Consider the following 26,176-nt stretch of genomic DNA (forward strand, 5'->3'; position numbering starts at 1 on the left):
CACTTTGATGTCCCAGTTAATTTTAGGGTGTCAGGCTCATTAGCAGCCCATGTTAAAAATTTGTTTCCAGCCTTACTTCCCACTGTAAGGGTAAGTCCTTTCCCCACAAGACTACATTATCCTGAACCACAAATGGCTTGGTAGTGGTAAATACATCCATCAGGGCCCTTAAAACTGATAGAATGTAGGCTACAAAAGCTGGCACAGTAATACCTGACAAAGTGTCTAATGATGGAGTTGTGGTTCACTCTGGTGGTCAATGGCGTTTGAAGATTAGTGTTATGTTGGCTCTGGTGTCAACGAGCCTCTTGAGGACAATGGTTTTCCCCATGTGGTTTGCAACACAGCTGATCTCTGGGTGTCCATGACTGATCCTCCTAGTCCAAGTGGTGAAGGAGGTACTACAGTGTGGTTCAGGTAAGAGAAAAGTTTGTGCAATTATTATTCCTTGAGGAATGGAACATGGGGGATCAGGACACCTAGCAAGGACTGTGATTTCTTGGCTTGAGGTGACTATTAGAACAGAAGGTGTCACATAAAATCCTTCTGAGTGGGTCCTACTGATGATTCCTGTGATTAAGAACTTACATGGCTGTTGTTCCGGGCCTAACTGTCCTGTGGAAATAGTATGATGCACGATATCTGCTGTAAGTACTGGCTGCGCAGTCAGCAGCTCTGGTCTGGTGCCTGGGGGCACTGCAGCTGGGAGGTTGGTGATTATGCACCGTAGCTGTTGATTTGTGGGCAGCTGGTGGTCTCAGGCATGCTTGACAGGGATGTTTGTGTCATCACACGCTGCTGTCCTGTGCTCTGCTGGCAGTTTCGTGCCTGGTGACAACAGCATCCATGTACTTGGCGAGAGTTTTTGTGTCTTGACAATGCTTTTTACACCCACAATGCTTTTGTGACAACTTTGTTTTTGATTTATTACGTCTCTTTTGTGAAACATCCTTACTTGACACAATTTTGGCAAGGCCTTAGTTTTTGTCATTGCTGGTTTTTAATGGTCTCCTTAAAGGCTGTGAGAGCCTCTGCTAATACTTGCATTTGGATCATAGCAGTTTATTCTTGCTGTTCCTGTTGTCCTCCTGAGCAGATGTTTGTGCATTAGCAAGGACTTGTGCCTGGAGCACAGCAGAGTGCTCCGGAGTTGCTGTGTGGCTGCATGCCCTGATCATTTGAGCAATGGTGGGCTTGGGGTCAGAGGGCAATGCATGCAGTGCCTTTCTACATTCAGAGTTAGCATTTGAGACCACCAACCATTTTCTTATCTCATTGCTGCTTCCAGTAAATTGTCCTTATCTCAGCCTTTTGCGTCTCCAGTTCTTCTCTCCAACACACCCTAAGGAAGGGCAAAGGGAAAGCAGGGGAGTGAGCAAGTGGCACATGGTTTCACTAGTAGCCCTAAATTGGAGAATACCATTCCTAAACCAAGACACTACTCTGAATAAAAGACATTGAACAAAACGAAAAGCAAACAGGAACAGTAGAGCAGAACCAAAAAAAAAAAAACCAAACAACAAACCCAAACAAACAAAAAACCCAAAAAACCACCACCAAAATAAAAAAACAAACCAAAAACAAAACACAAAAACCCAAAAGAAGCAGGAAAAGAATAGGTGTGTATGGACAAAAAAATGACATAACTGAGAAAAGGATGATTATAATTAGTCAAAGCAAGACTCCCTGAAATACGCTGATATGTTTATTTTCCCAGATCAAGTATGGACGCAAGTTTTTGCAAGAATTGGATTTCTAGAGTCCTGCTTTCTGACACACAGTCTAGGTGCTGATTGCGGTCCTGTTGGAAGTTGGAACATCAATCTGCTATTCCTTCACAAAAACACGAATTGTAGGAAGAGGTTGCCATTGCAGCAAGTAGCTTTATTCCCCTTTGGGCAGAGTAGATGCCAAAAGGAAAAAACATTCAATTTTTTTTTCAGTATTCCTGTTGTCCTGAGTAGAAATGTACAGATAAATTCCATCTTGCCTGGTTAATTTTTTTAGCTCTTCCATTTGTAACTCATAGTAATTTTTAATATTTTTTCTGGCCCTTTTTCCCCCCTTTTTTTGTCATCTGAAGCTTAATGAAGTATAGTCAAGTCATTTATATCTGATACATGTACAAAAAATATGTTCACTGATAGAAAAAAATCCACACTTAGGAAAAAATTTAAAAAGTTTGATCTTGCACAGTCACACAAGTGTACACCCTCTTAGCACCCTCTCCTGAGCTGTGAGAAGCTGGAATAATTTTTTTTCATTGGGCTCTAGCAACAACCCTTGGACTGCTTAACTGATTTTTCAAGCTAAAGAGATGTGGGACAATATAACCATGACCATCACAGAAGAATATAAAGCTACAAAAACATCAGAAACAAGTTGCACTTTGCACATAAGACCATTGTGGGAAAGGAGAGACTCAACTTCTTACTTTTTATCTATGAGAAAAAATATAAAAAAAAAAAATAGCTATTTAGAAAGAGAAAAACATTATATTCCATATAAAATAAAAAGCAGCCAAAGTGCAAGCTCTAGTTAATATGGGAGTGAAATGACTGTTAGAATATTAATTACTGGAAAAGCATCTGAACTATGCAAGAAATTATGGTAATAATTTCATTTCAAGAAATTTTTGTGAAGTAAAGAAATAAAATAAAGGCATTTTTCTAATAAATAGAAATATATTTGTACTCTCTACCAAAGACCTATTCTGTATTTATTTAACTAAAAATATAAGTCATTTGACAGTCGTGGATAATCAAAAACCACAAAATATTGGCCGCATTTCAGAACAGAATTGACCAATTTTGGAAGATGGTTAGCATTAAAATAGTGCTTTTCATTATTGTTTTTTCTAAGAAAAGCTATAAAAAATGTTTGTCACACTGTTCATTGTTATTTTTAAAACTGACATGTTATTTATTATAGCTTTGTGTATTATTTGTATCTTTCTCTAAGTCAATGCAAAGTGACACTCAGATGTAACATTTTGTACTTTCACAAGCCCAAGCACACATTGATAATATTTACTTAGAGGGAAGCTGGCAGATCCCCCCCCACCAAAAGCCTCCTTTGCTCCATCCAAATGTCTTTTCTATGATCCTTCATCTCCCCAAGCTCTTGAAAACTGGCAAAGGGGATCACTCTGATTTTTTGGAAAGCAAGGATTTTGAGGAGCATGAGGATTTACTCAACCCATAGCAAGTAAGCAGGACATAGTTCACATCCCAACATATCCTACATCTAGATCCTCTGTCAGAACAAGTTCACCAGGTTCTGCAGGGCAGAGGAGCATGTAGTGAAATATGACTGGGTGATTGGATGGGTGGGAGTAGGAACAGACAGACACTGAGGGACAGGGATGGGGGGCACAAAGAAGATTAGATTTTACATTAACTTTTTACTTGCTAAGAGTTTGTGATAAATTCCCTGGTAAGTATAATCATATGACTGACACTGTAGGGTCTTCCTTAAGAAAAGGATTATGAAGAATCTTATTAATGAGAACAGGAAAAAAATACCATTTTTATATTACTTGATACCAGGTAATTTACTTCATATTTTATTGGGCAGCCAATAAAAAACAGGCAGATGGCTCACAGTACCCAGAGGGAAAGCTGTCAATCTTTTATATCTGCGTGGTTTTCTGAACAGGACTAAAACTTCAGATAAGTAAAATTATTTTACAAGGAAATAGAACCCTTAAAGCTGTGATTCTCAGATTGCTTTATTTAAACAGGCTGTTGGAAATTCTCCAATTTTTGGACAGACTATTTCACTGAACATTTAATTGTTTTGTTGACAAATACTAGTATTCATATACATTTCCATATACATTAAAATTGCAGAGTTTTATACTTCTTTAAATTCTCTTACTACCATGCAGGTTTTTTTTGCATCTCTTCATCCATTTTTCATTTCTTCTGTTATTTCCTGCTAAATAATTGCTAAAATGCTCGGGCTAATTTATAAATAAATGTTCTTAGAGAAACATGACACATACTCCTTGATACTGGTCATAAATTTAAAATGTAAGGTAATACATTTCCAGGTTTTATTGTCTACTTCTTAGTAATGCTGACCTGAGTTTAATTATTTGTTTACTTCACATATGACTGAATGGGTTAATGAGATATGTACAGGAGAGTAAAATTATTCTATTATTTTGATTTCAATGCCACTACTGCTTTTTATTACTTTAGGTGTTTCTGAGTGCTAAGTCCCATTTTAGAGTGCAAGTGCATATTGCTTACCTTGATTAAGAATTGCTTAGACAAGGAGGTACAGACTGTATTAGCTAGTACTCCTCGCCCAGTGTTTTCCCTACCAATGTGTCTAGACTGTTTCTTTGGAAAGACATATTTCTGGCTTTTAATTTTTTTCTACAGAATACAAAACTTCTGTTGGAACAGTAAGGAGAATTATGTGATTTTGTTTCTGGAGGCTCCTTATAATTACATGGTATTATGTTTTAAAAAGCAGCTGTCATTCAGACAAGGAAGTGTGATTGTGCTCTTACCTTCTGCAAAATTTTCAGAGGCTGTATTTCTAGTTCATGGAAACCTTAATCAAGTAAAAAACAGATGTGATTTGATCCTATTATTTATTTCAACTTTTTTAAAAGATTACCAAAGACAGAATTGCATAATGCCATTTTGCAATTGGTTAACGTAAGCACAGAGATGATACATTTTAAATATTTGCACTTAGGGAGGCTAATATATTAGCACTGTTAGATGATAGTGATCTTTAATGTTCTCATACAGCAGTAGTAAATTAACAGGCTAGCCTTAATTAACCAGGTGTACATAGGAAAGTGAAGATAGATAGATCAATCCATGGGTAATGGGTATAGAGTGCTATAAAATCAGATGTAGTATGAAACTACTATTTTCAGAAAATAGTGCTATGGAAATTCTGACTTCTTGCTTCTGTTCATCTGTTACTTAGCATTTTGCCATGTCATCCTTTGATGAGAGTGGCTGTAATGAGAAAATTATATGAGATGGTGTGTTCTTTCTTTATCATAATTATGTTGAAAAAGAGCAAATTAATTTTTAGTAGCATCTGAGATTTCTCAGCTTCCCACATCATTGTATATGACCATGCTAATTTAATTACCTGTTGGCTATCTTTACATCCAAATCAACTGAAGTACTGAAAATCCTAAATCTTAATTTTAGGATTTGCTCTGCAGGTTTTATCTAGTCTCTAGACATATGCATTAGAATATATTTTTAAAATATTTAAGATTGCTGTTTCCTCCCTAGGATGCCTACTTTATTTAGTAAATAGGTAGATATTTGACTATTTTTTCAGCATTAGATTCCCTGTTACTCCTAACTCACTCTCAGTTTTTTCTCTTATTCTTTGCCACTGACCAGTCCTGTTGCAGTTTCTATTCTGATGGAATAACCAGCTTCTTATTCCATCACCCTTCTTCCACATAAACCATATTGACAATGACCAGCATTTCCTGTCAATCTGTCAAGTAGATATTCCAAGCTGCATTTTTCATTTTCTTGTTGCAGTCTGTCTTCTCAATTGCTCCCCAGAGTCTGAGCATTTTTCTTTCTCCGTATGAATCAGGATATTGCCTTACCACACTGCACTAAAAAACAAAATTCTGGATTAGTTGAAGCTCATTATCATGAGTTTAAATCCTGAAGAGCGTCAAAGTATGTTAATACAGTACTGCACTGAATCAACATTAATGCATGTTCTGTGGCCAGAACTGCAGAATCATGGCTGTACAAATCATGTGCAATCTCTGGGGGACCATAAATGAATGGCAAGTCATGGTCAGGTAAAGCAGGCTTACTGCACTTGGCATGTTTACAGGAAGTATGGCTGCATCCTAAGTCTAGTGAGTGTGTGTGAACCAGTCTTTTTAAGGAGCTTATATTATAGCTATGTTTGATAATTTTTACTTTCTTTTTTTTCTTTTTTTTTAGCAGAAACAGCAAAAAGATATCTAATACCACAACCAGGACATTGCAACATCTTACTCTTTTTCTAAGTTATATGTTAACTAAGATATTATGTAACATTAAAGTATTTATTCACTTTTGATTTCAGAGACAAATTCTTCAGTAATGGTTCAGTCTTGATTTATATTTACAAGTTCATGTAGATATGTTCACTAGGAGTTTGAAAAATATCACATACTCTAACCAACTGCAAATGGTCAAGAAGATAGCTGAGCCAATCTTTGCAGCTTCTAGTTTGTTATCAGAAGAATCAGTCCCATTTCTTTCATTCCCCTATCGTCACCATGCAGTGCCACTTCCTAGCTTGTACTGCCTGTGATATTCATCTGCTGTAATCATTTGGTAGGTTAGAAAAACTTATTCATCAAAAAAAAATCACCCCTCTTTTTAGGATGGGCACCATATAATGAAATCTTATGTTGATTCATTCAGGAACTTAACTGGCATTTATATGGACAAATTTATGTATATGTAGGCATAGTCAGACTATGATCAAACACAGTGCCATGACTGATTGTAGGCCACCTAGAGCCAGATAGAAAGTATCTTTTGACGGAATCACTTGCTGCATCTGCAGAACTGGTTTAAATAATCCCTTAAAATCATCAATCATTACAGTTCTGAAAGCAACAGCTTTCTTTAAGCAGATGAGGACTCAGAAATTCCCCAGAAAGGGAAGTTCCCCCAAGGAACTTCAGGATTTCTTCTTGATACAAAGATACAAAGATGAAAGAGATTTGCCATATTGGAACTTCTCTGATTTATAGAGAGAAATTCATAGAATTTTAACTCAAACAGTGTGAGAGTCTGTCCAAATTTTCCCTCATCTACCTCACAATTGTCGTTGGGGGACCACTGAAGAGAAGACGCACCCTGTCTAGAATCTCTGGCTCTGAAGGAGAAAGTCACACGCCAAAGGCCCTGAGACCTGAAAGCACAGTGTTAAGCTATTTGTTTTCACATGTGTTGTTTGCTGTATATGCTAAGAAGGGGGCACTGTGCCCTGTTTGCAGCAATAGCCTTGGAAGCTGTCCCACCTCTCAGCCTGGCTGGACTTCTCCTGAGTTTCGGGTGGTCTCCCACAGAAGACCCTCACTGTTTTACAACCACCGTGACAGACAGACTGAGATGTAAGAAGCCTCTCCATTAAAGACTGAGACATGAAACCCTCATGTGAAAAGGCCCCTCTCCTCCTTCCAAGGACTGGGACTGAAACCCCTAACCCGGGGGAGGTGTGTGGGGGAGGCAATCTGACCAAACCGAGATGTTTGCCTGCAGGTTGTGACCACTGGAGCAAGAAAACAATGGCTGTCATTTACTGCTGAGAACATGGACTACCTGTTACATCTATTCCCTATAGTATCTGTTTCCCCCCCTCTCACAATTTTCAATAATAAAAAACCTCTGAGTTAGCTAGAGATTTTGAGACCTCCCCAGCGTAACAGGCAGATCCTCGGCTGGACTAGACCAAAGGATTTTGTCTCACGTTGGTAGCTATACCCCCCTCTCTCTTCTCTCTCTTTCTCTATCTTTTTCTCTCCCTTAATCCCTCCATTGCATTTTGCTGTGGTCATTCAATAAAGGTGCATTTGTTTTGATTATTACTGCAAACCCCCTTGTACCATGTCGGTTCTTTTGCACCCTGAGATCACCTCCTACGAACCATCACAACATCCGTTCACCAGGATGGATCATGACAAACAATGACAAGGAAAATGGCTTCGTAATGGATTTCCTTTTACTAAGGGATCTTGTTCAAACCTTCAAAGACAAACAGCTGTGATCCAATCTTACAACAGGAGGAGGATTTTTATTCGGTGTTTTTCAAGATGAGTGATTGTTTCACTAATATCTCTTGGACTGATAATCTAGATAGACATCTAGGATTTGAGATTTTTTTTGAAAGAAAAGTTTTTGCTGAACATGTCATCTCAGCAGTTTGTATAAGTGTGCTAGCTGAAGAACAAACAAAGGTAAAGACAATTCCCTTTCTACTCTAAAAATAACAAAAGAATTCTATGCATATACAAAATCTAGTCTTCTGAAAAAACAAGTCCCAACTTTTAGACTTCCTGAATTTTCAAAATCTGCATATTCTGTTGTGTAATACCTTTAACTCCTAGATAAGAATAAGAGGTCAGATGTTTATTTCTGAAAGAATATCTCGGTACCTTGTCATCATGGTACACCTATTAGGGTCAGAAGTATACAGGTCTCTCTGTGCCAGGGAGAACTTTTTTATTGCCTAATAAAACTAGATTAGGCAAGAGAAATTCTTGTCATGCAATGTCTATTACAAAGGTATTCATAATAGATAACGCTTCCTGATATAATTACATAAGCATTGCTCTTATCGTATAGTCATATTCAGTATTGAAAAGCCAATGGACACAAATAACATGATAAAAGGGTTAACATACCCAGTATTAAGTAACTGAATTTGCATTCAAGGTCTATCAAGCTTACCTTTGAACCAACTTAAAAAAGAGCAAATGGCAAAAGAGAGAGACTAGAAAATCACCTACGCAGCAGCAAATAATTCTGCCTTTGTAAGAAATCCAGTGCAGCTCCTCCTGCCCATCGTGGGAAGGTTTATAGAGGACATTAGTGGGCTTTTGTAAGGATTGACAGTGGTAACAGGGAAAAAAACCCATGTATTTTATTGTAATTTGAGTTTTTAGGAAGGAGAAGTTTTGCCATAGACTGAGCAGCAGCTGCCCTGCTTGGCTATGTGTCAAGAAAGTGTCTGGCAGTTCAGTTAGGCACAGCATGAGTGAGCTAAGTGGCAGATGGAGATCAAAACAGTGATGGTTGGAGTTAATGCTCTTTATCTCTTCTGTGGAAATCCCCAACTCCAAATATAAAAGGACTTAAAGTATGAAAAAGATTTAAAAGAGGTTTAAAAGGTTGAAGGATTAAGAGATTTTTTTTTGCCAGAGGACTGGATTATTAAGGGGGGTTTAGAATAATTTAAAAGCCTGGCTTTTTAAATTATTCTAGGGCAAAGCCTACAGAGGGTCCCTACCTTAACATGTGATTGTTACAGGAGAAAGTCCAGACACCAAGTCCACCTCTGGAATCTACTGACCCTGACCAGGCTCACCCAGGGCATGCACACACTGCTTGTGAACCAAGGTCTCCATTTCACCACAGCCCTGGACCCTCAGCTGTCCTGCCATGTGCTGGTCTCCAGCCTTGTCTGGCCCGCCGAGCTGGGCAGACCTCAAACCCACTTGGTAGCTAGTTTTCCTCCTGAATGTAGCTCTCAGATGTCCATCGCCACTGTCTTTATTCCTGTCTGCTGCATGGATTTCAGATTGAAGATGAAACTTGGTCTGTTGTCCTACCTGTAGTCTCATCTCCTTTTGCTCTTGCCTGGACCTGGTTCATCTCTTGCCTGGGACTATCAATAGACCCTACTACCAACACCTGGCTCACCCTGATATGACTATACCTGGGGGACCATGCCCTGGAGTTGCTCTTTACTCCTGGAACACCTAGTTGGAGGGAAAAGCAGGACTGTGGTGCTCTCTGACAGGGGAAATGCAAAAAACAAACTAATACCTAGTACCTTAAAAACCTTCTGACACTTGCTTTCTTCAGCATTTGTCAACACATTAAATGGAATTGGAATGGCTTTACTCCAAGTTTAATATTCATGGATATTTACTTGTATATTCAGTGAATATCCCCAGTCTGTTGGAGTTCCTGGTGACTAGAAAATAGGAAGTATAACCATTTTGGAAAATATGAAAATAAGGAAGACGCAGTGAACTACAGGCCGGTCAGTGTCATCTCATGGTCTCAGCAAGTCCATGGAGCAGATCCTTGTAGAAACCATGCTAGGCTATGTGGAGGACAGGGAGGTGATTTGTGACAGCCAGCATGGCTTCACTAAGGGCAAATTGTGCCTGTTTGGAGGCCTTCTATGAAGGATTAAAGCATTGGTGGATGAGGGAGGAACAACTGACATCATATACCTGGACTTGTGCAAAGCATTGGACAGTGTCCTGCCCACCATCCTTGTCTCAGGACTGGAGACACATGGACTTGGTGGATGAATCACTCAGTGGGTGAAGGAATTGGCTGGATGGCTGTGCTCAAAGAGTTGTGGTCAACTGCTCAATGTCCATGTAGAGACCAGTGATGACACCACCAATCTGTGTGGTTCAGTCAGCATGCTGGAGGGCAGGGATGCCATCCACAGTGACCTAGACAGGCTTGAGAGGTGTGCCTGTGTAAACCTCTGGAAGTTCAATAAGGTCAAGTGTAAAGTCCTGCACTTGGATGAGGGGAATCTTGAACACAAATACTGTCTGGGCAGAAACAGATTGAGATTAGCCCTGAAGAGAATGACTTGAAGGTGTTGGTGGACAAGAAGCTGCGTTGTTCTTTATGTATTGACAGCCATAGTACTTTTCAAATATTATTTTAAACAAAGAATCATGTAACAGATATATTTCCAGAAGATAAAAAAAATCTGTTTTAAAGATGTCTCAAATTAAAAAGCAGCAATACAGCACAAACCCAAACTCATTTACAGTTACACTAAAATCCATAAGCAGGAGCAACCATGGAGATAGTAATTTAAACTGCTAAAGACTTTCTTTCTTTTGAGGAATTTCTACAGAACAAATCTTGCATCAGAAGTCAGCATGTGTTGGACTGACTGTCTTTACCCACATTTTTTTCTTTTGCTTTACTTGTTGAAATGTCCTTAATATCATGAGTACTTTTCACTACTTTAAGGAATTGTAGATAAAGGAAGAAAGGATTATAACTGAACACATTTGGGAAAAAAAGTACATTAAGGACTACTAAATGCAGAAGGATTCAGTCACCAGGATGGTAACCAAAATACTGCAGATTGATATAAGTACATCTTTTTCCCTAGTCTTGTGTTTCTCCTTAGGTAGCTGTCACTGGCCAGAATCAGAAATTGGTTATGACTACAGATAACACTGTAATCTGACCCAGTCTCTGTGTTCTGTGGTACAGTGGTGCAGAGGCACATCAGCTGGCATAGATTTTCCTCTATGGGCTATAGGAGGGAACTGGAGTGAATCTTAAAAGAATACAACACAATTTTCTTATTTTGATAATTCATTATCTTAAAAGAGCACAGAAGGATAGTTCCATCACCACCCATGAAACTTGCAGTATTAGAACTGCAATAGATCTTTTATCTAAATCGCAACTGGTGTCAAGGCATTCAGAGAAAGCTTAAAGATATCAATGTTAGAGAAAGTACTTATAACACGTCACTTTGATTTAAAGGGTATAGGGCACGCCTTTTAAAGTCTAACAAAACTGATGTCCCAAAAAGCTACATAGCAGCTCACATGGTCAGCTCAACAGGCAAAGACATTTGCACCTCTGAGCTTTGTGCAAATAGCTGTGATAATAGCAAGATGCGGTTTCCCAATCCTTTCTTCTCTTCCGAGAAACCTCCTTTCTTCTGCTGATATACATGAAGAAAACAGCTAGTTTTGTTGGCTATGTATTTTGAAGTGATACATTTAGTCAAAGCTACGAAACTAGCTAGCTTTTCTTGATTTGATATAAAAACACTAGTCACCTTTGATATCCAAGCTTCACTTTCTATTGCATCTTCTGTTCAAGATTCCTATTTTGCTAGCTAAGGCAATAAATAATAGTTTTTAAAAAGGTGCTAAAGGGCTGTCTAACTGATCAAGCACATAAACCAGGCTTGTATCTCTATCACAGTGATTACACATAGCCCATGCTAAGCGGAAGTCTGTGCTGAGGTTCTGAATGAAAAAAGCATTATCCATAGAGTGGCTTAACAAGCACTTCAGACGTGGTGCTTTCCAAGGTGAAGTGGGCATACCTTGAAGTTACTTGTGGCACATCTCTCCAGTCTTCCTGCTCCAATGCATAGTTTTCAAGTTGAACTAAATCTGGATTAGCTCTGGAAAATGAAGAAATATGGATAGAAAAGATATTGTTTGGGATGCTTCTCTATTTCCTCAGACTTTACTTCTAAAGCACTACAGATAGCTATAAAACTCTGACCTCACACTGAAGAAACAATTCTGGCAAAGTTATAATTTTGAGTGAGCTGACTGTAATGTCTTGTGTGAAATATCATCCTGATACTACCTGACAGAGAAAAGGGATAAATTTTTCAGAACATTTATTATTTGAACATAGTCTGAAAGAATATTTCAACACAATGTCCATTTTTTTTCCAAAAAAAAAAAAAAGCTTTAGACTCAATTTAAAAATTAATTATGTAGGTACAAAGTCATAATGGGAATTAATTTGTTACTATCATGGTTTTAATGCATTTCCCTAATATTTCTATTTCACTTATATGATTTCAAGATAAAACCATAGCAAAGTTTTAATGTCCTTCCTGCTACTATCATATTTGTAGAGAAGCAATATATATAAATAGAGGAGAAAAGCAACATATATTTGTATTTTAATAGCTATTAGTAAAGTCAAGACTGGATTTGTATCATGAACCCTTGCAGCAAACAGCTTTGCTGTTCAAAGCAAGCTCCATCTCACTTAATTTGGGAATCTCTGATTCTGAAACCAGGAACTCAAATCATTACTCCAGCATAAATACATACCAGCATAAATTTGTGAGGGCCTTTTCCTTTATAATACAGTATTTATGATAGCTCAGATTATATCAGAGAAGTAATTTCATGTTTACTACAGGAGTGGAGAGCTTGCATGAATCAGTGATCTTTGGTGCAAAGTAAACTCACTTTTACGTTCCAACGTAGCGATCAGTTATCTTTCTAAAGTCAGGAGGCAATAGATCTGTGATACAATTAAGATGAAATTAAGGAAACATCTTGGAATTTTTTCTTTTATTGTTATTTTATTTAAATGTTGATTTAAATATATATCCTCAATCTGGCCACTCTGGGGTTAGTTCCGGAAGATGAAGAAATGTGGGCATGTGTTTATAATCAAACATACAAGTTTGTAACTATGATCACATCATCCTCAGAGAGACACAGAACTGAAAAATGCGGGAAAGTAGCTTCCAGTTACCTCTCTGCTCCCCAAGACTAACATCACCAGAAGTTAAAGCAGTAATAAACACAGACACACGCCCCGGTAACAGCTGTGGACAGTGTGTTGCTCATCCTACAGCTCGCCGCTAGAAAGCAACTCCACGCTCGGTTAAGGAAACACAAAAACCTTTTTCTCCTATTCGTTTTGTGAACGAAAACTCTCTCTACTGGGAAAATGTGCTCCGGGCTGTGCCCGTAGGCCAGGGCAGAGCCGGGTCAGCGCGGCGGGGGATGCTCGGCGCGGCCGGCCCGCGGGGTCAGGGCCGGGGGCGGGCGGGCAGGTGGCGGCGGGCGGGCCGAGCGCGGCGCCGCCCCCGGGCCCCATTGGCGCGGGCGGTGGGGGCCGCACCGCGCCGCCCCCGCTCACAAGTGCGAGTTCCCGGCGGTGGCGGTGCTGTGCGGTGTGGTGCTGTGGGCATGCAGAGCTGCGGGCGCTGGTGGGGGCGGCTGGCGGCCCGCGGGGCGCCGCACCTGTGGGCGGCGGCGGCGGCGGGGCAGCGGCGCTGGGGCGGCGGGGAGGCGGCGCGGTGCATCGAGCAGCTCCTGCCGCGGCACGATGACTTCTCCCGGCGGCACATCGGGCCCCGGGAGCAGGAGAAGCGGGAGATGCTGCGAACCGTCGGGGTGCAGGTAGGCGCCGTGCGGGGCGGGAGCTGCGCGGCCGGACCCTCCCGGTGCGGGCTGTGCCGCCCCGCGGGAGCTAACCACGGCGTGCGGGCGCTTCTTGCAGAGCGTCGAGGAGCTGATGGACAAAACCATCCCGGCCAGCATCCGCCTCCGGAGGCCGCTGAGGATGGATGACCACGTCTGTAAGTGACCGCATGGCCCGGGATGCTCCCGGACTCCTCTCCCGCGGCCCCTTCCGGCCGCCAGCGCCCGCGGGAGCGGGGGGCACTCGGGGTGCGCGCCCCCTGCTCCCCATGTCCTCCTGACCCTTGTAGCGGTCTGGTCTTACCGCCCGAGTAGAAGTGCAGGGTAAGACTTAAAAGCAGCACAATCACCGACACTTCATTCATCTCCGAACAACTCCGTAGATTAATTTGGCTGCTGCGTTTATAGCTGTCCTCTCGGTAGGAAAATATGTGTAGCAGATAGCAGACAGGGGCTGCTCGAAAACTCGCTTTGGAGGTCAAGTGCGCCATTGACTTTACTTTGTCCTAAGAGCCTAATGTGTAGGGAAAAGTATTACTAAAAATCGTCCCCTTAATGTGGACTGAGCCACTGTCTTTTTGTGGTTCTTGTGTATCTGCAGGATTTCTTTGTTATTCCTCCTCCCCGACACCCCCCCCCCCCCCCCCCATAATAACCTGCATATCTTAATAACATGAAAAGTCTTTGTCTCCGTAGTATGGATACACAGTAGACTAATGGCCAGAATTTAAAATCTGTCTAATTGAGTGTAATGGGTAAACTGCAGGAATATTAAACATCTGAGTCAGCTATTGTGCCGCTACAGTAATTCAGCAAATTGCTGTAGAAAACTTGATGTGATTTCATGAAGCTTCAGATATTAACATTTTTAAGAGTTAGCAAGCACAGTACAAAATTTTTATCTGCATAACTGCACTTTTGCACAAAATCTGTGACAATGATGCTGGAAGTCCTGTAAGTAAAAGAAACACTTTAAAATCCCCAATGCTAAACAATTGCACTAAAACTAACAAAGCTCAATGGCCATTCAGATATGGGATCCAGTTACATCAGTATTAACTTCATTTTTGTGTCACAATCCTTTGCCTGATTTGTAGAAAACTTGCTGGCATTTTCTCATTGCTCATCAGTGTGCTGTAATTTGAGTGTAAACTTCAGGCCTGCCGCTCCGGTGAGGTTCCTGGCCAGTTCAATCTGGTTACTCTGAGATGACATCACGCATAAGAGGCAGCACCACAATGAGCAGCCAGGAAAACTAGACCCTGAAAAGGCAGAGTCTAGCCAGGAGGGATACAACAGGGAATGATAGTTTCTACCTCTAAAAAGTTTTATTAGTGCAATGGTGTTTTAGTCTTTTGGAACTTTCTGTCTTATTAAAAGGGTAAGAGGCTAAGTAGAGAAGCAGAATTTAACAGCCTTCTTGTGTCTGTATAACTGCTGTAAGTAGTGCTTGGCATTTTCCTTATGGCTAATGTGTTTTAATCAAGGTATTCCCTGACTAAGTGATTTTCACTGACCTCAAAGACAAAAACTTTTTACGTAACTATATTTTTAGGTTAGTAGAGGGAGTGAAATGCAGTTTGTCACTAATAATTATGCCTTAGAAGCCCTTCCAATTTTTTTTAATAATTAGTTTTTATTGTTAATTAATGTGATACTCTTACAAAATTTTTACAGGGTAGTGGGCACTAAAAAACTAAACTGGCGGCATCAGCCTAAGTCACAATCTTGATGCAGTGCTCAAATACTGATTCTTAGTAATTTTGAGTGTATGTCTCCTACGCAGTGGTGCGTTAGTTGATGTCCTGTTGTAGGCAAGTTCTCACTGTGTAACAGGACCTCGTTAGTTAACAGTGTATTTAGTTCACTGGCATTTTGCTCCACTTGCTATGCTGTTCTTGTTCCCTTAGAGTAAACTTTGAAAGAATGTGACTGTGATGCAGAGTCTCACATTGCACAGCATGCTACAGTGAGTTTTCAAAAGAGATGCTTGCATGAGGTACAGAAAACCTTTTTTCTGTACATGACTGTGTTTTTCTTCTGCAGCCAGTGTGCTGGCTGCCTTTTATAGCTTAATGTGAAGTTGTTTGTCACTAGTTTTTCCCTGAACTGGTAGCAGAAAACTTCACAGCTTTTAAAAGAAAAGTTTAAAGCCTCAGCTTAAAGTTGTGCAACATCACCTTGAACACATGCACATCTTGTACCCATCACGTTGTAATCTGAGTGAAGTTTGCCTTAATATACTGTTAGAACACTTTCTAATTACCAGGATGGTATTTATTATGTAAGGATGGGGCATTACTTCTCTATCATATACCTTTTACTAAAGGGAATTAGCAAAATTGGGCAGTAACTGTATTATATTTTAACTTAAACATTTGTTTTTATTTGCATGAATGCTCTCACACATGGAAAGAGAGAACAAAACAAGGCAATGCAAAACATATTATTCAATGAGCTTCAGCATTTATAAAATTTATATTACAAATACAGCAATTTCCACTTGTCTTTATAATTCAAAAATGTAATCATAGTGACTCTACAAATTGGAGTGCAGCTGAACAAATGAGCTGTGCTAGAGCTACTCCTTTATAGTAACAAACACAGCTGAGCTTACATTGAAGTCTCATTGAAGTCAATCCTTACAGATAGAATTAGACACGTAGTTCAAGAAAACCACACGCTCACAATAAGAAGCATGGCTGTGTATCATGGGTCTCTGCAATTACATTTGGGTGTTTTGGAAAGCTTTCATAGCTGTAGACCTCATCTCAGGTGTGTACATTTGATATATAATCTTCAAGTTTTGATTCAGTGTGTGTCACTAGAAAAGATCACATTACAGATCCTTCTATTGATAATCTCACAAGTTGTCCAAAATAAGGAAAATTAATCAAATGTGTGTATGCAACAAGAGTAAAGAAAAGAAAAGAGAGGCTCCTGTGGATGGAGCTTGTGTTAAAGAGCTTGTTTATATGGCATTGCATATTCCACTGATGATAAATAAAACCTCTGATTACAGTAGAAGCACACTCTTTTTGTGTTGTCTCTCCTAGACATTTTAGCACAGACCTACTCTTCAGTGGAAGAATGAAGCTTCATTACTTCCCTGAAGGACATAACATACATATAGGGAGAAAGTCTTTAACCTTATTTACCTGGACATTTCCTGGGGGCAGGTCGGCTGGAAAGCTCTGCAGAGGGATCTGGACAGGCTGGACCATGGGCCCAGGCCAGTGGTGTGAGGTTCAACAAGGCCCAGTGCTGGGTCCTGCCCTTGGCTCACAGCAAGCCCAGGCAGTGCCACAGGCTGGGGCAGAGTGGCTGCAAAGCTGCCACAGGAAAAGGCCCTGGGGGTGCTGGTGACAGCAGCTGAACAGGAGCCAGCAGTGCCCAGGTGGCCAAGAAGGCCAATGGCATCCTGGCCTGTGCCAGCAATGGTGTGGCCAGCAGGAGCAGGGCAGGGATTGTCCCCCTGTTCTTGGCACTTAAGTTGTGAGGCCAGAATTTGAATCGTGTGTTGTTTTGGTCCCCTCACTACAAGAAAGACACTGACGTGCTGGAAAGTGTTCAGAGAAAGTCTACAAAGCTGGTGAAGCAGTGGAGCACAAGTTCTGTGAGGAGCAGCTGATTGAGTTGGGGTTGTTCAGGCTGGTGAAAAGGAGGCTCAGGGGCACATTATCACTCTCTACAACTGCCTGAAAGGAGGGTATAGCTGGGTGGGGTTTGGCCTCTTCTCTCAGGAACAAGTGACAGAACAAGAGGAAATGGCCTCAAGCTGTGGCAGAGGAGGTTCAGCTTGGAAATCCGTAAGAATTTCTTCACTGAAAGAGTGGTCAGGCATTGGAATGGACTGTGCAGGGAGGAATCATTCTTGGAGGTGTTCAAGGAACAACTGGATGTGGCACTTAGTGTCATGGTTTACATGATAATGATAGCATGGTAATCAGTCAGAGGTTGGAGTTGATGATCTTGGAGATGTTTTTTGACCTAAATGATTCCATGATCTGTTTTTCTTAAATCTGAATGACTAGCCATTCTGATAAATGCTGAGCTTTGATGGTACAAGTGCATCTACACTCAAAATGCTTTTTCAATAATTTTTAGTGTTATCTGTATTGGCAGATTTTTGACTTGTACTGCCATTGTCAGTGATGGAGGAGAGAAGGACTGTAGCTTGTGCTAAGACGTTTCTGAAATAAAATCCTTTCTTTGGTATGAAAGATGAAAGCACTAGCTATGTCCATTTTGGGACCAAAAAAACCCCAAAAAACATTTTAAAAGTGTCTCTTGCCATGAGTCTGCTGACTGTGTTGTAAAACCATCTGAACATGCCACTGAATTCCAGTAGGAGTGAAATAGCAAGATGTCTGATTTCAGCTAACAGTAAATTTCAGTCCTGTACCTCAACTAATTCTTGAAGAAGGGCTTTTTTACAGTCAGATTTTTCTGCAGATATAGTTAAGGAAAAACTTAATTTTGGCATGTAACTTCTGTTCAGTCAATATTTACTACAAGGCTAGACATCTGTTTGATTCTTAATTGGGATCAGCTGGTATTACAGAGCTTTATTCCCAGGGTTACAGTAAGGAAACTTGAACAATCAGCTTTTCTTTAGGTATTAAAGGTACTTTAGCACATATGTTGTGATTAACCTATTTGAAGTAAAGGAACATACTATCTTGTATGACTAATCTATATTTTATCCCTACAAACCTACTGTCTATGTCAGTCTTAGTTATCCTTGCAATGCTGCCATGGTACATCCATCTTTATATGTAATGGATAGGTCTTGTGCATATGCTTGTTATTTCTGCTTTTTAGTTCAGGAGTTGAATTTTTTAAAAGGTTGAATTAAACAAATACTTCTGTGAACTCCACCAGTTTTTTTTCTCAAACATTCTCAAGTACATTCTCAAATTTTAGAATTTATCAGCATTAGTTCCTAAAATCTCAAGAATGCAATCGGGTCTCCAGTCTAAACATTATTAGAAGCAATACTGTTCAGAAGCAGTTACAATGTAATAATGACTATTTGTGTCTCCAAATTAGCAGCTCCTTTTGCAGTGAATCTTCTTTAATAGGATTTTGTATTTTAAATGCCAGTTAAAAATTAATTCTGGATGAATTTATAATCATCCCCTAATGTCAGACAGGTTTTTAGAGCTAGTTTAGTAATTTCAGGTTCCCTGCTGCTGGTGTCCAGGCAGTATGATTCAGATGCCTGTGGCAGGGGTAATTGTTACCCTCCAGAGTGTTGCCACACATACAGCAGAATCTGCATTACCACCCAGGGCACTTAGCTCCTCACACACTTTCAGGCTGCTGCTCTTTGTTTCACAGGCAGCAGCCCTTGTGGGCCGAGCAGGGAAAGGCATCCTGTTTTGCACAGCCTGCCCCTGCTTTCGGCTCCTGGCAGCCTCAGGTGCTGCCCAGGCTGGCTGGGTGAGCACAGGTAGCCTGAGTGAAAGGAGGGAGGGAGGGCAGGGCACCATGGCTTTCTGCCCTTATCTTGAAGCTGGGCACACAGCACCTGGAGCATGCACTTTCCTTGTCTGTCCTACGGCTTTATTACTGTGTGCCTGATTGTGCTTTGGAACTGTTTTTCTTCAATATAATCTGGTTTTGGGTTGTTTTTTTTAAAGAGATTGAATTAAATAATTAATTAAGGGAAATAAATTAATCCCCCTTTTATCAGTGGTTCTAGGGATCTTGCTTCCTTGATCTCAGAGACTAGATTTTTTTAAAGATCTGACATAAAGTGAATAAAAATATATCAGACAAATAGTAACCTTCTTTTAGTATTGCCTGGTTAAAATTGTATAACTTGAACTGCTCCTTTTGTATTTTCTTCATTTCACTCTCATGCTCAAGTGCCATACTTTGCAGGTATCTCACAAGTTCAAGGCAAGTCTACTGTGCTAATTACAAAAACACTAGCAAAAATAACAGTACATCGCTTGGTGATCTGATAATTCAGTCCCTCTTACTATTTTTGTGATATATTCTGCCTTTCCTATCTGTAGATATAGCAATCTGGAACTGCCCTTGCAGAATCTCTCAGATCCTCAGTAAGTTTTCTCCAGTTATAGGAAAGGAATACAGCAAAAGCAGTGGACATTATTCTGAGTCCTGCCTTTGATCATAATTTCTAATGAGTTGATGAGGGGAATAAAGATCAACTGCAGTGACTTTGCTGGCAATTTTTTTTGCTGAACAAGGTTCTTAAAGAATTTTTATTGTACATCCAATAAAATGAGTCTATAGTAAAGCCATTTCAATCACTTTTTCTTAGAACACTGGAAACAAACAGCTGAGTGTGACAGTGGCCAGGGTCCAACCATTACTTAAATATAGTAAATTTTTCTTTCTGTTTTATTTCCCCATTTTACATATTAGTTCTTAATCTCATTGCTGGGAGAATTAAGAAGAAATTAGTAACACAACCAAAAAATATTTCAAGCTATGTTTTTTGAACTATGTAATTAAAATTTTTAAGAATCTTGTATGTTTTAGTTTTAAAGAAATTAATAGATATTTAGAATAATACAACATTTCCGCTGCATATGCTCCAAGTTATATACTTTATACAGTGGGAAAAGTCTGCTATTTTCAGAGTTGGTGACAGTCTTGGGGACCAAACTGGAAATGTAACAACTTCATTATTAATTTAAAAATCAATTTTTAACCATACATAAGATCACTCTTATATTTCACATTCATCTGCCTTTGTATTAGCATAGTTATTTACAAATTGATCAATGAAGAGTTAGGCCCCTTTCACAAATAACACCATGAGAATACACTGTTGAAACCTAGGCTCAACAGAATGGGAAATAAGGCTACTGATGGAGACAGACCCAGCTCAGTCTCTACCCAAAGCTTTGCTGTGGGGTCAGAGCAGATTGCTCAGGGCTTTACCCAGTCAGAACATAAAACCTCAAAAGGTGGAGTCCCTGTCCCACTGCTGGACTGTCCTCCTGGGCCCAGCTGTCCTTATCTCCAGCCTGAGGCTCTGGCCCTCCTGCTATGCATACAGAGCTTTTAAGAGCCTGGCTGCATCTCCTCCATCCCCTCCTGTTGGTGCTGGGGGTAATGGTAAGCGTGGTTTGTTTCATTGCCTTGCTCTCTGGTCTTTGTATTAACTTCTGTATTAACTTCTCTCACCATTACCTGCATCACTCTTACTTTAATTCAGAACCCTATCAGTGTAAAGTAAATGCTGAATTAATGAAATCTTCATGGATTTATGTTTGGTCATAGGTGAGCCAGCCTAATAGATAAATCAGGGGCTATTGATTTCCATTATTCAGGACTTCAAGTATATTTATGAGCTGTCTTCCTAAAGATATACTGTAATGAAGTGCTTCAAGGCAGTGGAAGGCAAAGGATAAGGAGTCTTTATTCCTGATCTTTTCAAAGAGGTGTGTTAAATGTGGGAGATATATTTTGAGCTGTACTGCTGTCATTGCTCTTATAGTGACCAAAGGAGCAGGGAAGTAAGGTGAAGCAGGAGTGGAAGGAGTATGGCCTCCCATATTTTGCCACCCTGCTTAAAATCAACTGTGTAGCCGTCTTTGCAGGTAGCTCATTAAAATGTGATAATTAAAAATATATTCAGTCTTGAAACCTCTCAGGTAGGTATTCTGTACCTCTGTAGGTATTCTAGATGGAGTGTGGTTCTACTCTTAATCACAATCTCTACCTAAGCTGCTTGCAGCCTCTCTAGGCTTTTGGTTTTGTGCCTTCAATCAGTTTGGAAGCAGGTTTATTTCAGAGATCTCCAGCATAAGATAAATGCTACTAACAACTAGTTGTTGTTAGCTACAATTGCAGAGAAATAACTCAAGAAGAAAAGCCCATTTCCAAACAAAGGAAATGTTTTCACATTGTGCAGTATTTGTGGTATGTGTTTACTGCAGAAACCGCACTCAGTGCATTTTTGTGTGTGATATTGAGCTAGCAAGCAAGTTAAATGATAGCCAATTTCTGCCTTCAACTGCAGTTTGGAATTAAACAAGGAAATTCATTACCATTTCCAAGAAATCATTGATGTTTGAATTATGCAAGATCACAAGCCTCTGTCTGAAATTGCAACCAAGCTGTCTTTCATCAAACTTTTTGCAAGTGGTAGAGGAAGGCCTCTACAATGTTAAAGCTTACTTAAACAATTGCCTCTCTCTTATGAAAAACTCTGTGGGAAGAGTTTTGGGGAGTGAAGTTTTTCACTATACTTTAGAAACTTTGCCCTGGACATTGCTGACTTCAAACCTAATAAGCATATACCAAGTCTCCAGAAAAAAAAAATTGCAGTTTACTGAAACTAAGAAATCAGTCTTCATACATTAGATCTAATGGTAACACTGAGTAAAAGGCAGAGAAGAAATGAACTTTGAAATGAGAACTGAATGTCAGTTAAAAAACTCTGTGAAAGGTGTAATGTGACTGTGGAAGGAATTAATTGAAAACCTGGGTATTTTTGAAAAAAAAAAATCTTTCTGCATGAAATGCAATAGTAGCAACTTGAGTGAAAGGAAAAAACGGAGTTTTGAAATCAGAGCTGAAGTTCTAAAATCCTTGTTTGTGGTTGCTCTAGAAATTAATTCAAAACCTAGATAATGATTTGCCATCGCATTCTAGAAAATTAACTATTCTGACTTGATATCTCTTGCTGGAGTAACTTACAGAGAGAAAATAGATTTTGAGACATACAGGGCCTGAGATATTCTAATTCTGTGATTTGTAGCATTATATTACAAAGTGACATCTTCAAGTTGTGGTGCAAAGGGAGCAGGACTTGGTGTAACTGTCCCATTACAGCAAACTCTGAGGTCAGATTTGGGGGAAGAATTAAAAAACATCTGCTTCCCTCACCCAGGAGGGTTGGTTTCCAGTTCCACCCAGGTCTGTTAGGTTGGGCTGACCTGTCTGTGTGATCTTAAGATTGTCTACTGACGACCTTTTTGCATCCTCAGCTACTAATATATTTTTAAAATACGACTGTTTGGCAGATGTTTGTAGCATTATTCACTGACTGCTAGGAACAGGGTGACTCAGTGTGATTTTTGCACTGCTTTCAGGACACTGAGAAGCAAGACCAAAGAGTAAACTATGGTTGGGGGAGAGAGGGAATGCAAATGCTTTCATTCTATATATTTCAAAATCATTCTTTTGTAATGTCTTCAAACTAGATTGACAGACTCATTTGAAAGTTAATCTCATTTGGAATGAGATTAACTATAAATATTCTTATAATTTTTTTCTAAATAAACTGGTGAAATATGCTATAAATTGAATTAAAAGAACTGTTCTGTTTTATCAACAATTTAGGGAAAATGTTAGGAAATAAGTTCTGTGATACTAAGAAGTTATTCTTAGGTGCTTGGTGTAAGCTCACTTTGTGCAAATATGACTCCAATAGAAACACTAAATGATAGCTGTGGATGGCAATAGCTTTAAACAGTGTAGATTCTGAAAGATTCAGCTAACAGAAAATGTTTCCTGAGGTACTTTTTAATGCATGTGCAAGATAGGGCTCTTCTGGGTTGAATGTACATTGTATCAGTACAGAAAGAGCTCCTTCCGCCTACAGCTGTTTCTCCCACTATTCTTTCCACTTGCTTTGGAACTCTGTTATTATTCAGGTGTTGCATTTTCAAAATTCTGGCAGAATTTAAACTTCCCTAGAATATTTTACCCGTTTACTGTTTTATCTTTGCTTTTCTTGACTTGCGCTTCATTCTGCTACTGTTTGTACTTGCACCACCAATGTGTTTTTTTACACTGGGGTAGAAGACATTTAGGTTAAAAACTGTTACTGTTACATGTAGCTGTAGCATTCTGACGTATTGTCTTTCCAATTAGGTGAAAATGAAATCCTTGAAACGCTACACAATATTGCAAAGAAGAACAAGATATGGCGGTCCTATATAGGCATGGGTTATTACAACTGCTCAGTGCCTCAGCCCATCGCACGCAACTTGTTGGAGAATGCAGGATGGTAATGTAACACATGTTATTGTTAAATGCATATGTATAAGTACACATTTGTCCCACAAACCTATTTTTTTTACTAAAGCTTTCATATATGTGGTAATGATGTGTATCCTACTGTGTAGGAACTGTGTTGTTCATGCTAAAGCTTAAAATTTACTTTAGAAGATGCTCTTTTTTGTAAAATGTGCCACTAGTTTTGTGGCTTCTATTTACAGCTCCTATATATTATGAACTAATACAAGATTACATGTTTGCTTTAAGGAATTATAGAGACTTACCTCTTAAACAAAAGCAATTCTTTCCTAACTTTTTCCTAACTTCAAACCAGCTCCCTCCTCCACTGGTGTATGCAATTTGGGTGGAGGTAGTTAAATACTATGCAATACTATGATCATGGTTTTGTGATGAGGAAGTGAGAAACTTCAAAGGAAGTAGAAAATTCTAAAGTCTCTTCTCCTTGGATATCTTTCTTGGTTGTTTTTTTTTTTTGAATGTTTACCCATAAAGTGAGTTGTCGTCTTGTCTGATCAAATAATTCTTTGGTGAACAGCAATGACATTGAACTATCATAATAAGATAATTCATTTGTGAAAAGGCTGAGAATATTGTACTTGGTTCGGATCATCCAGTTGACAATTCAGTTTCTAAAGAATTTTAAGTCGGGAATGATGCAACAGGAAAAGCTAAATTTCATGTGGACTCTCCAGCAGCCTGAATGTCATCCTGCATTTTCTCATTTAGTTTACAAGTTCCCCTATCACCAGTCACTAAAATGCTTCTTTTATACTGTATTAAAATGAGTTACCTTACTTAAATTACTTTATTCCTGAGTAATTTTTATTTTAGTAAAATCAGTATTTAAGGGTTTTATATATATTTTAAAAGGCCCAAACAACAAAAAACCCCACAATGAACCAAAGGATCATATTACTGAGTGCAAAAAGTCATTGTTACTTAGATGTTATGTGTTTTTTATACTTTGGGTTGCCCTAAATGGGTCTACATATCTGTAGACCTCTAAGTCTTATTTATTTTTAGATTTGTTGGCTCTATTTGCATCACTGGTGGAAAAGTTGCAGCATTTGAAGTCAAGGAATCTATGAAATACATCTATGCAAGGTTTTATTTATTTTATCCTTGTTCACTTTTGCCACATACGCAATCTAAATATTTCAATACAGTACCAGGAAACCAAATTATTGGTTGGTAGAAGCAAAGACAAGAATAGCTAGAAAGTAAGTGGAACAAAATGAACTTCAGACATTTCAATCCTAAAAATTTATATAGTGTTAATGAAACAAGTTTGTCCAGAAATCTGATCTTTACACTGTCCAGTAAAGCCAAACTAAATGGCTAAAAGTTAAACTATTAGATGGCTGAAGTGAAGGCTAAAATGTTTGTTGGAGAGAAAGCATATATGTGTGCATGCATGTGTGCTGAAACAACTATGCAGGCTTCATGGAAGCTGTTTAAGAAATCAGACTTCTTATTTCTGCTGTGTGTGTAAGAATTTCCATGCTGACACACTTCACATTGCAGCTCCAAGGGAAATACTACAAGCTCAGGCTTATTGCTTCTGATCTATTCTGTCTCCCTTACATAACTTGTGTTTGCTTGGCTTGGCATTTGTTAGAGCAACTAGAAGTCTCCCTAAGTTCAACTTGATTCCTTTGCCCCCAGACATTAAATGTGTAAAAACACAAACTTGTAAAGCATGGTACATTCTTGAGAGTCTTTCACATCTCTAATGTAAATTATTAAACTTGTTAGTTAGTAACACTCATTATGTAATGAAAGCATTGCATTCTGAAAATAGCTACATACTGTGCAATAATTACTTTTAGAGAGTTTGCTTTTAAATTACTTTAAAAAGTCACTTACCATGTAGTATAGATTCAGGCAGAACACAGAATGCAGACTAAAGCCAGATATTTTATTTGAAGAACTTGTAGACAAGTAGAATCAATTAAAATATGTAGATGCTTAAAAAATGCCAAAAAACCCTTTTAAAAGGAGTGCTTAACTTAGTGTGCTTATGTTATAAAAGGTGTCTTTATTTGTGGAACTGTTAAGCTTCATAGTAGTTTGTGGCAGTACTGGAATTCAAGATTTCTTGGTTGATTTTTTCCCATCTTTCTGAAATTGATTTGTTTTAGTTCAACTGTGTTGACCATTCAAAACCATAATATCAAAGTCATAAGGCTTCATTAATTTTGTTTTATAATATAGTGTACTTTCCCAGCTATGTGGAGCAGGAGTTCTCTAATGCATTTCAGTTAATCACAATGTTTTAATTCTTGTTGTTAGTCTAATTCTAGTTCCTTCTGCAAATTAAAATACAAGAAATGGTCCTTAGGTGAAATAAAATGAGAAAACACAGTTGTAAAACTTTAGGTACAGAGAAATTTCTACTAATCAATAAAAGTCATTGCTCATGCAAAGGCATTTGGAATGATTCTTTTTATTGGTGAGAACTGA

The 26,176-nt window shown here is 39.1% G+C and overlaps 1 protein-coding gene across 1 annotated transcript in view; it reads left to right on the forward strand.

Moving 5' to 3' along the window:
• Positions 1-13,428: 13,428 nt before the first annotated feature.
• The window catches only part of GLDC (glycine decarboxylase), a 38,916-nt gene continuing 26,168 nt past the window's right edge, over positions 13,429-26,176 (forward strand). Inside the window, exons 1-3 of the mRNA XM_071425059.1 lie at positions 13,429-13,681; positions 13,782-13,860; positions 23,567-23,702. Coding sequence (XP_071281160.1) covers positions 13,469-13,681; positions 13,782-13,860; positions 23,567-23,702 — 428 coding nt within the window. The 5' untranslated portion in view covers positions 13,429-13,468. The remainder of the gene's footprint in view (positions 13,682-13,781; positions 13,861-23,566; positions 23,703-26,176) is intronic.

This window comes from Agelaius tricolor, unplaced genomic scaffold (genome assembly GCF_023055355.1).
Source record: "Agelaius tricolor isolate 1412-34295 unplaced genomic scaffold, bAgeTri1.0.p SCAF_4, whole genome shotgun sequence".
Classification (NCBI taxonomy): Eukaryota; Metazoa; Chordata; class Aves; order Passeriformes; family Icteridae; genus Agelaius; species Agelaius tricolor.